Source organism: Alosa sapidissima, chromosome 2, assembly GCF_018492685.1.
Source record: "Alosa sapidissima isolate fAloSap1 chromosome 2, fAloSap1.pri, whole genome shotgun sequence".
In the NCBI taxonomy this organism is placed as follows: domain Eukaryota; kingdom Metazoa; phylum Chordata; class Actinopteri; order Clupeiformes; family Clupeidae; genus Alosa; species Alosa sapidissima.
The window spans coordinates 3,815,006-3,827,191 of NC_055958.1; the positions used below are offsets into that span (position 1 = coordinate 3,815,006).

Consider the following 12,186-nt stretch of genomic DNA (forward strand, 5'->3'; position numbering starts at 1 on the left):
AAAAGGAGAGAAGAGACAAGAGAAAAGGAGAGAAGAGAAGAGAAGAGACAAGAGAAGAGAGAAGAGAAGAGAAGAGAAGAGAAAAGGAGAGAAGAGACAAGAGAAGAGAAGAGAAGAGAAGAGACAAGAGAAGAGGAGAGAAGAGAAGAGAAGAGACAAGAGAAAAGGGGATCGGAGGAGAGCAGATGAGAGAACAGGGAGGAGAGTGAGCTCTCAGGTGATCAGATGAGAGAGCAGGGGGGAGAGTGAGCTAGATGAGAGAGCAGGGGGGAGAGTGAGCTGCAAAAGTCAACAGATGAAGAGTAGCCTTCTTTTGTCTTTCCCTCCCACCATCCTTGTTGTCCCACATTACAAATCAGGTCCAGCCACTGGGTCAGGACACACAGATGTCAGACTAAGCCTGTAAAGGTAGGCTCCCCACTGTGTGCGTGGTCCACCCTGCTGGCAGATTAGCAGGAAGGCAGGCAAAAAACTAATCCACAGTGCGCTTTATGGCCACAGAGATAACGCAAAGCTATACAAATGACTATTTGTTTTCCCTGTGCCCACCAGAGCATATGTAAACAGAAAGGAGGCGAAGGGAGCTGACACTGTGCTTGTTTTCCCGCCTGCCCTCTCTAAATGATGGCTTTGGTCAGACTCCACTCACCCTCCCACACCGCAAAGCCTCTTAGCCTCATATCTCACATAACATTCTAACTCATAACACTCACATACTGTACAGTAAACTCTGCATCACCATATGATATCCTAAATCAGTGACAATGTACTGAAGAACAGGAGACATTTAAATATTGTGATGCTGAGGAACCTGGTGACATTAAGGAACCTGGTGATGCTGAGGAACCTGCTGACATTAAGGAACCTGGTGAAGCTGAGAAACCTGCTGACATTAAGGAACCTGGTGATGCTGAGGAACCTGGTGACATTAAGGAACCTGGTGAAGCTGAGGAACCTGGTGACATTAAGGAACCTGAATAACCCCTTGACACAGAAGAACTGGTGACATTAGGAAACCTGGAGACACTGGAGAACCTGGTGACATCAAGGAACCTAGTGAACCTGCAGAACCTGCTGACACTGAAAGGCCTGCTAATATTTAGGAACCTTTTGCCACTGGAGAACCTGGTGACATCAAGGAACCTATTGAACCTGCAGAACCTGCTGACACTGAAAGGCCTGCTAATACTTAGGAACCTTTTGCCACTGCAGGGCTCCCCCCTCTCCTCCTGCCTGGCCTTACCGGCCGACACCTCGGAGGTCTTGAGTGCGCTGGTCCGGTGTGTGAGGTGGAGCCGGCCGCTGCTGATCTGCAGGACCAGGTGCTGGGGCTCCTGGGCGAGGTGGGCAGACAGCAGCAGGCCGTTGGCGTTCCACGTGCGGAACTGCAGGCGCACAGACAGGCCCTCAGGCGTGGGCGGCGGCGCCGGCAGGGACAGGAAGCTGCTAGCCGAGCTCAGGAAGGTGGCGGCCACCAGCTGGGGCCCCGAACAGGAGAAGGTCACGTTGCCCTGGAGAGAGAACAGGGGGAGGACATACAGTCAGACAACTCTGCCCTGGAGAGAGAACGGGGGGGAGGACATACAGTCAGACAACTCTGCCCACAATCAATTGATTGTTTTCCCAGCTGTGGAGTCATCGAGAGACAGAGAGAGAGAGAGAGAGAGAGAGAGAGAGAGAGAGAGAGAGAGAGAGAGAGATTCATAGATGGAATGTTGGGCTATCATCAGAGACTAAAACAGATGCATTTATTTATGAACACAGATGGAGAGAGAGAGAGAGGGAGAGAGAAAGAGAATCAGAGTGCATGTGTGTGTGTGTGTGTGTGTGTGTGTGTGTGTGTGCGTGTGTTTGACAGTGTGTGTGTGTGTGTGAATTAGAGAGAGGGGCAAAGTCAAAAAAGAACCTGTGAGACTGTGAAAAATATGAGGATTTCTTTTCACATTTCATATTTGAAGATGGAGAGGTTACAAGTGTTAGTGTATGTGTGAGCCTTTGAAGGAGATGTGTGAAGGGGGGGGGGGGCTAGAGAGAGAGAGAGGCCATGCATACAAATGAGAGAATGAGAGAGCGACAGAGCAAGAGAGAGAAATATATATTGCACTTGCTTCTCCCGCACAATCTCTATATAGAGAGAGATAGCGGAGAGAGAGAGCTATGTGAGTGGGAGAAGAGTGAATCACTATTGAGATTCATGGGGAGCCGGTAGAAAATGTCAGACGCACAGCTCCACAGAGACAAGTGAGAGCAGAAGGGGGGAGGGTAGGGTGGGGGGGGGGGGGTTGCAGCAGCCCCCGTGCACCAGAGCTCCGCTCGGAGGAAAAGGTCACTTCAGTGTGGGGTCAACCCCTCATTCATCCTCCGGCCACAAGATTGTACCAACACGGGATCAGCGAGACCAATCCCCAGCAGACTCCATCCCTGACCCACGGGAGAAGCAAGTGCATAATGAAGACTAAATTAGTTATTTTGCCTTCCACTGAAGACAGTGACACGAATTATGGCTTCTAGTACGAGTTCCCCAAATAATGCGTCATCGTAACAGCTGTGGCTATAGGGTCAAACGCTGACATGCTATAATGATGTAAGGACATTGCTATAGGGTCAAATAATGGGGGGTAGGGATACTATTATGGATCTTGCTCTTTTGGAGAATATGCAAAATAATGCTAGCTATTTGACAAGCTTTGAATAGCCTAACCATTTAAAGAAGCTCTATTCTCACAGCTGGTGGTAAATTAGCCTTGGGTTAAACTTGTACTTCTTTAAAGGCCAATACTCTATGTCTAACATACGATTTGATCACGGATTGACAGACATTCACCACCATTTAATTACATTCATTTTAAGACATATGCCTTCACCATATGCCTACACCTGCAAACACTGACACACACCACCAAATGCACACATTTTAAGGACCACAATAGAAATAAGCCCTGTGGCTTTATTGTGTTTATCCTTTTGACTGATAATGTACAAAGCCATTTTATTTATTTATTTATTTATTCATATAAGAATCATCCTTTGTACAAAATACATCATGTCAATAAAGATTTTCAATCAATCAATCAATCATTTAGAACACCTTACTGCTAACCTTCAGTACTCCTGAGCCAAAACTATTCACAGCAAAAGAGGAGCCAGTGGCACTGGTTAAATGAGCACCATTACAGACACACACTGATACTTTCAACAAGAAACAGTTGGCTTTGCAGCTTTGCAGCTTTGCTTCCCAGACACAAGACAAACAGAGGCGTGTGTGTGATTGATGGGTGATTTAACCTGTGATGACTCCATTTTACACCCACGCTCTGTGCAGTGTTCTTCCCTGAGTTGTATAAAGCAGTATTAGTGTACATTACTGACGGTATTCATGCGCACACTCAGAGGTTCAGCTCTTAGCACACGGTTATTACAAATGCCTACACTCAAGGTTATTGGTAAGATAAACTCTCACACTATTGTCTAAATATGATAGCATTACAAAAGCACTCCAATGTTCCAGTCTTCTCCCTTGTGAAACACAGCCTCTGAGACTGAAATACAAAATACATCTGATAGGAAAAACAAAACAAAACACACTTCTAAATTCAAGCCTTCCATTTCAGGCTTTTAACAACCCCTCTTAATACTCTGTGCTATCAGGATAAAAAAGATTTACCCCATTTTGAGGTAGTCAGTGTTTCATGCTGCTATGGATAAACTGTTGAGGTAGTCAGTGTTTCATGCTGCTATGGATAAACTTTTGAGGTAGTCAGTGTTTCATGCTGCTATGGATAAACTTTTGAGGTAGTCAGTGTTTCATGCTGCTATGGATAAACTTTTGAGGTAGTCAGTGTTTCATGCTGCTATGGATAAACTTTTGAGGTAGTCAGTGTTTCATGCTGCTATGGATAAACTTTTGAGGTAGTCAGTGTTTCATGCTGCTATGGATAAACTGTTCAGATATTACTTGTCTTTGTCCTCCTCTGTATTTGACTGGCCAGTCATTCCAGTCATTCAGTCATTTCTCCTTGAATCTGGTTTAATAGTCGCTCAGTTCATTTGAACTATGCTAGAGTCCTTAGCATCATCATCAGGTCAGCAAACTTTCTGTGAGAGGGTGTTGTGAGGGACATGGAAATACCCTGAAAACAATTCATAACAGCTAATGCCCAGGACACCACTAAATTTGTCCGTAGAACCTTTATCTAAGATAAATAAGCACACCGAGAGCTCGCAGTCTTACATCAGTGTCGCAATTATGCTCGGAGGATATGTGAATCACAGATTAGCCTACCTTTTATTCACAAGAAATCCTTCTCAATGACAGTCAACACCATTAAGAGTAATTGTGACTCGCAGCGATTAAAAGAAAAAAAAAGAGAGAAAAAAAGCTGTTGATCTCCTTGGGACCACCTCTTTGGTGCAAACCAATTTATCAGTTTAACATTCCACTTCGGGCACTGAACCAGCGCGGCCTGGGATGCTATTATGGTATGGTATTATGGCGGCGCCGGCGTCAGGTCACCTCGGAGTCAGTCTGGATAGCGCAGTTCATTACAACTGAGCCTCACGGTGCTCCAGGCTGCCAGCGCATTGAACTCCAATGTTCACCCGGGCTCGCATCAATGAGGAAGCTTCATTTGGAATTACACACGCCATCGACATCTCAGCGAGGTCTCGCCACTGTAATACATCTCTACTCTGACCTTGACTTGGAGGCAGTGTTCCTCATTAAAACACAGAAGAATACATATTCAGAGCCACGTGAAATATGGTAATCGGAACTGGGCTGGCTGGTGTGTTTTGCTTTTTGTTGGCAGAGATTTTTGGACAGTGGCAGGCTAATGCTTTGTCCCTGACCAGCAAGTGGGTAAGTGAGTAAGAGCATCTCATGCACACATACAAACACACACACACACACACACACACACACACACACACAAAGGAATGAAGTGAGACCTTACCACACTGTAAATCTGTGGCTTGCGTCTTTTGGCCAGATCGATTATGTTAACTCCATTATAGTACAGGTTCTCCATACAGCCATGGAAGTTTCTCCTCAGGAATGTTCCGGGTTTTCCAGGGAGTGGTATACCTCCGAAGCTCAGCTTTAAGGATAAAACCGGAGTCAATGCCTTACTATTTATTGCATACACACAGGCATACATAAAAAAGTAATTTAGCAACTTAAACGAATTAAAACTAATTTGTTGAAATATCCCTAAGATTCAGTTGAGTAATACAGTAGTCTAGTTAAAAACAGATAATAAAAAGCTATTTTATAAAATATGTATAAAATAAAACATATGTAAGGTTGTGGAGGTGATGACCTCTACCTCGTAGTCGACCTCCAGTGTGTCCCCGTCACCTCTGGTGCGAAAGCGCTGCGTGTGGCGGTCCAGCGTGAAGTTCACCTGCCTGTTGAAGCGCTCGATGAGAACCGTGTGCCAGTGCTGGTCATCCAGCAGGCTGCCAAGAGTGACCGCCTCACGCGGTCCGCTGGTCCTCACCCTAGTGTCATCTGGAGGGGCCACACGGATGCAAGGACCACAGGGAAGAGACACACAAATATAACCATGTAGTACATACTGTATATACACACATTCAATACAATATGTTAATGTATTTATGTATTCCCCACTGCTTGGTTGAATTTCCCATGGCCTGTGCAATGTAGAATGTGTATTAACCGTATGTTAATTGCACACCTCCACTTTGCGTCGGACCGTTTTACCATCTAGAACGTGTACCGGTATTAACTTTGTATAGTCGAACGGCGTGACGTCCATTATCCCTTACATATATACTCAATACTATAATGTCCTATACACTAATACACTATGCTATATCAGGTATGATAATTCTGTTCATATGACAAAAAATGATAGCAGAGTTTAACCAAATTTCTGTAGGGTGAGAGTTGAGGAGTGCCTTTGCACAGAGTCATTTATGGGGAGCCTGTCATGGGAATAGGTTCACTTTTAAGGGTCAGTGTCTGCAGGCGTGTGATGAAATATTACATGCTGCTTTTACACTCCGCATTACACTGTGACTTCATAACAACAGTGCAAGTGCAGTTAACAGCCCGGGTCATAGTGCCATCCCTCAAACCCATGGTTTTGCATCGTCAGCAGGTGAGGCCATTAATTTGCCTTGACAGGAAAATAAGCGTTTGAAGCTACTGTGTGGCGCTCCATAAACTAAAAAAGCATAAGAAAACAGTACATAAATATAAGCCTTTCAAATTTGCCCAGCTGGCATGATAATGAATGTAAATATATACAGATAGTCTAAAGTTTTAACAGAGCCTGTCTGAGGTATGACTTCCATTGCATTTCCTTTTGCCAGTGCTTGTCAGTACTTCAAATCCACACATTCACAATGTGTTGTACAGGTATGGCCATACTTTGCCATGGAACGCCTTTACACCTTATTAAAATGAACAACTGCATTTAATTAAACACCTGCTCTTGAATCTTTCTCTTTATGGGGGTAGCAGACATAAGCATATACTCTCAAAAAGGATGTGTTGGAAATAACACATTGTGTTGTCCTTACTTAAACACATCAATGTGTTATTTCCAACACATCCTTTTGAGAGTGTACCATAAAAACTGTTTGTGTACTGTTTGAGAGTGTACCATAAAAACAAAAGTTGCACTAGTGGTTGTGTCAGTTCTAAAAAAAAAAGATGTATAGTGGATTTACCCACAGCACCTGTGTGCATCCAGTGGTTTCAGATACAAATTAAATTCACCACAAACTTGTGTGCTTAGCAGGAGCTAAACACCCCTTGGCCTTGACCCCACTGACTTCCAGAGCTGATCTCCAGCAGGGGTGACTCTGGTCTAGGGGAGCCTGGTCCAGCTCTGTCTCACCCAGGTTGAGGTGCAGGGCCAGCCTCCCACGGTGCAGCTCCAGGCTGATGTGGTCGCCCCGCTGGCCCTCCCCGTGGAGCAGCACGCCCTCCGCCTGGCGGCTCTTGAAGCGCAGCGAGATGACGTCTTTGGCCGTGCTCATGGACTTCTGGTTGAACCGGTAGAGCAGGGAACTTCTGCCGTCAAAGTCTGCCACATAGGACTCTGCAGAGAGCAGAGAAAAAGACGCTCAGAGCCCTCCCTCAACCTTCTAGACGCTGATCTCTTGTAAGTGCATACCAATGCAATGCAAATCTGTAAGCTGTGCAGCAGTTCTCCTAATATCCCCTCATCACATTCTCCATTACTGTAATGTAACTGTGAATAAGAGCCTGCCCTAGATGTTCCTGCATTAACTCGCTGCTGTGTGATGCTAAGGTCATTTTTATCACTGTGCCGTACCACTGGCTTACCCAACATGGGAGTCTCCGTTCACTTTCTGGCTAACCCAAACCTGAACTGTTGAGAGACATTTAAAAAAGCCTGAATACATAATATTTTTGATGGGATTCTTCCCGTGTAAGGTAGGGGCTGTCTGCATAAATAATGCAATCTCCTACATGCACCTGCTATTCCAATACTTGGCGAGAGGAGGATTTGCAGAAACTCAGTCAGCTTTGAGAGGAGAGGGGAGAAAACTGACATGTTTGTGAAAGTTGTTCAAACACTGCTTACATTTACAGCAAATCAAAGGCATGACTGTGCCAAGAGTTCTCTTGGATATTTATATAATGTGTTAAGGGCCTGTCATCTCTGACACAAACATACGCACAAACACAAATACTGCACACACACACACACACACACACACACACACACACACACACACACTGACATCAGACCTAAATGCAAACAGAAAAAGACCAACACATCATCAATGAGCAACCCAAGGATGACTGCTCTCAAAGTTGTACACAGAGATGCAGTCTAGCAACAGAATCTATACTCCTATTTTCATGTTTTGCACCATCAAGGTTTCAAGCTGTCCTCTATTTTCTGTTGAGATATTGCTTAAGTCATTTTTGGGCAATTTCCCCTCCATTTGAATCACATTTTATATGTAGCATTGGATCCTTTTGAAATAATTCATCAGGATTCAAGAATGTGCAAACCTCCTGTAATTCTGTGAGGTCGAAGCTTTTCGAGAGCACTTAGAATAGCCTCTCACCACTGAAGCTAGAATATACAGTATTTTATAAATGCAATCTACCTAACTAAACTATTTATGGTCTGTATCTTGAATACAACATTTAAGAATGACAAGTAAACTCCATTTTCACTTGACCCATACATACAGAGGCAGAAAGGGTTACAGTTTATTGCATCAGGGACACTTCTTATGTCTTCTTATTGCCTTCTTGAGGGGACAGATTCATAATGGTTTCTTTTATTCGCTGCTATATCAGGGAGCGGTGTGCATTTCGCTCCTAATTCCCCACCCTAAGCACAGGGAGAATGAACGCTGAGGTGCTCCTCATGCAGCATTTATTAGAAGAGCACACATTCATCCAACATTAATACAGGATCATGCTGTGGAACTGTTGGGCATTATGAAAGTGCTCGCTAAGGGATAATTATAATGTCTTTTACAGTGCGCTACATCTCAGGCTGATCCATTTAGTCGTGCTTTGGTATGCTTGCAAAGGCGTCATTAGCGACTAGCGTTTATTTATTTAGCATTAGCTTGACAAAGGGCTGACTCCTGTAGTCGCCGTAATGTCATCATTCCTCTCTATTAGAGAAATTGCGTACGGTCAGCAGTTGCTTTAATCATAAATGATTAGAGAGAGAGAGAGCACCTGGTCTATATCACCACAGAAATCATTAGTGTCACGTCTTTCTCAGGGCACAGAGACCAACCATAAGCAGTTATGAATTAAAAGGCCGACGGAAACAATTTACTTTGCCCTTTTCTTCTGCATTGTTAAGCATTAGCACATTGCTGGTGGACTGATGCAATATTACACCGTTATTAGATCTCGATTTGGAGAAGAGCATATCCTGTCTGATTCTGCACCAGCACAAGCAAACCAAGGACTCCCAAACAGCACTTCTGAGTAAGTTTTTTTTCTCTCCTTTACAAGGCTCAAAGTTGCATCCTGGAGAATAAACCTGCTGCCATTTGTGGCATTTTCTGTCTTTGCACAAAGCCTCTGCTGCACCATCAGGCTTGACCTTTCTGGAAAGTGCTTTTCCCCTCTTCTCCCACCCCCCCCACACACACACACACACACACACACACACACACACAAGGCACTCACTGTAGGTGCAGCCGTAGACCTCGGCACGGAGCCCCACCCAGCCACTGGAGTTCCACTCTAGAGGAACGAAGCGGAGGAAGCGGGTCCTGATGGGGTGGGGGAGCTTGTGCTGGACCACGCCGTCCGCATCCACATTACCCACAAACCTCTGGGGGACACACAGGAAGCAAAAAAGAGAGAGGAGAAACATACAAAACATGTTAGAGCAGAATGACCCTGAGGAAACGGCAAGAACGACTTTGAGCCATTAGGTCGGTTCTTAGTCCCTCAGGCATTTTGCTTCCGCATGTAAATGTACACTGCAAACAGACTCAACCGCTGCTGCTGCTGACAACATGCTGTTATACACACATCCTTTAACATAGCACAGTTATGTTGGACTGATAGGGATTGACAGGAACAGTGAATTAAGGGTGCTGATTATTTATGCATGCATCCACAAAGCACCGAGGCAGAGTTCAGGGGGGAAATAACGGTGGCTTTGCCAGCGTTAAAATGTCAGAGCGTCTCTCTGAGCTTCTCCTAATAAAAATGTAACTGCAATTAACTAATGACTCAGTCAACAGAGGGTTATGTGAGTGGCATTTGGGAGCAAATAATCGCAACAACACATGGCCTGAGCAGTGAGTCAGACGGACTTGCTCACGCAGAGCGCTGTGGAGACAGAAATGGAAACTTCCCCCCCCAAACAAACAGAAGTGGGCCCTGGCAGATATGAGAAAGCCATCGCGTGGGGTGCTGTTGCTACTGTAGGTGTTAGCAACAACTTTTTTTTTTTGGGCTGTTTGCCTTTATTTGGACAGGTACGACGGAGTGGCCACACATGAAGAGAAAAAATATTTTTGCCATGGCGAGATTAAACTCGACATGTTGACTTTAAAGTCGACATGTCGACGTTAAACTCGACATTTCGAGAATAAAGTTGAAATTTAATGTCGACTTTAATCTCGACGTGTCGACTTTAAAGTCGCCATGTCGACATTAAACTCGACATTTCGAGAATAAAGTTGAAATATCATATCTACTTTAATCTCGACGTGTCGACATGCTGACATTAAACTCGCAATAGGCCCTATACTGTTTAAACATAGCCTACACAGTTTAAGCTATGTAGCCTACACTAATAGGCCTACACAATATATTACATGAAAAATGGGCTTCAAATAGGTGTTATTTCAGATAGATTGCAGATATTTAGATAGATTGCGTCTTGTCTGTTAACTATCATTGCCGTCATCGTGAAGTGCTGTCTCGGGTTTATGGAAATACTATGCCGTTTAGGCTAAATAGCTAGAAAAAATTATGTATCCAATGATATAATGTTTCTATACAAAATGTTATTTCACTCTGTTTTACGTGGTTAAGGCTACTGCACATCCAAATAACTGCCCTTCATGACCCACGGGCGTCACTCTCCATAGGATAACATGGCAAAACTCATTTTTCTAAAACTGCTTTTCCATGTCTCACCTGCAATACGTAGCCTATAGGAGGCTAGAAACACAGGTATAGCCTAAGCATATATACTATTTTAATCCCGTGAGAGAATATGTGTCCATGCACTTTATTTATGCACTTTGTGTGCATATGTGTGCAAGTAGGCTACTAGCCTACATGGGGAGGTCGGGAGGACAGCTTCATTCGTCCCTCCATAGACATTCAGCAATGGGCTGTTTTGTATCCATTACAAACAAGCAACGTGAAAGTCTAGGATTGGGGAGAGCGCCTAGTATGCCTCTAGTGCATAAGCATGAAGTTGAACATTTAGATGCAACAACTAAATGTTTAGAACAACACTTTAATAATAGGCCTACAATAAATAAATAAACCGCTATGACGTTTAGGCTACTTTTGACCATCGCATTTATCGCCTGTAACTCCGTGATAAGGACCTAACAGCAAAGTATTTGTCTGAGCAACGTAGGTTAATATGTTCTATGTTTTGTCCACATGATATAGGCCTATGTCTAATCATTGTTGCACTCGAGCACTCTGAATCATTGTTGCACTTGTTGCATTGTTTCATTCGTCCTCCCTTTCAAGCGTCCCGAGCGGTCGTTCTCTCTCCAAACTAACTTTATTCTCAAAATGTTGAGTTTAATGTCGACACGTCGAGATTAAAGTCGACATGATATTTCAACTTTATTCTCGAAATTTTGAGTTTAATGTCGACATCAAAGTCAAAGTCAAAGTCAAAGTCAGCTTTATTGTCAATTTCTTCACATGTTCCAGACATACAAAGAGATCGAAATTACGTTTCTCACTATCCCACGGTGAAGACAAGACATTTTACCAATTTAAGTCCACAGACAAACATAACATTCAAGTAAACAAAAAAGTAAGTAAATAAGTAAATAAGAGGGCACATATAATAATGAAAAAATAAGAGCAGCAAAATGTGGTTGAAATTGTGCATGGACAGTCAATAAAATACTAGTGCAAAGTCAGGCCAATAAAAGGCTTGGGTAGTTCTGTTTGACCTAAGTAATAAAGAAAGTGGCATAGTGGTGCAAGTTATGTAAGAGCAGCAGAAGTGTTGTGTTTTCAGGACAACAACACCAAGTTGTAAAGTGTACAAGTGTGCAAGTGTGCAAGTGGAGTAGTGCAGGCGGCCATTGTGGGTCCAATGTCCAGGATGTTATGTAGCTGAGGGTGGAGGGGGGAGAGGAGGGAGAGAGTTCAGCATCCTTACAGCTTGGTGTATGAAGCTGTTGGTGAGTCTGGTAGTGCGGGAGCGCAGGCTTCTGTACCTCTTCCCAGAGGGCAGTAGATCAAACAGATTGTGAGCGGGGTGACTTGAATCACTCACAATTTTGGTCGCCCACAATTTTGGTCGCCTTGCGGGTGAGGTGGGTGGTGTAAATGTCCTTCAGGGAGGGGAGTGAAGCACCAATGATCCTTCCAGCTGTGTTCACTATGCGCTGCAGGGCTTTCCTGTTGTATTCAGTGCAGCTTCCGCCCCACACAGCGATACAGCAGGCAATCTGATACATGGCGACATTAAAGTCGATACGTCGAGA

General features: G+C 44.2%; 1 protein-coding gene across 1 annotated transcript in view; it reads right to left on the reverse strand.

The window, feature by feature from the left end:
* cntnap5a (contactin associated protein family member 5a) overlaps positions 1-12,186 on the reverse strand; it is a 70,103-nt gene that overhangs the window by 26,544 nt on the left and 31,373 nt on the right. Inside the window, exons 4-8 of the mRNA XM_042073321.1 lie at positions 9,167-9,314; positions 6,867-7,070; positions 5,325-5,509; positions 4,953-5,096; positions 1,244-1,511 (exon numbers count right to left, since the gene is read on the reverse strand). Of these exons, the coding sequence (XP_041929255.1) occupies positions 1,244-1,511; positions 4,953-5,096; positions 5,325-5,509; positions 6,867-7,070; positions 9,167-9,314 (949 nt within the window). The remainder of the gene's footprint in view (positions 1-1,243; positions 1,512-4,952; positions 5,097-5,324; positions 5,510-6,866; positions 7,071-9,166; positions 9,315-12,186) is intronic.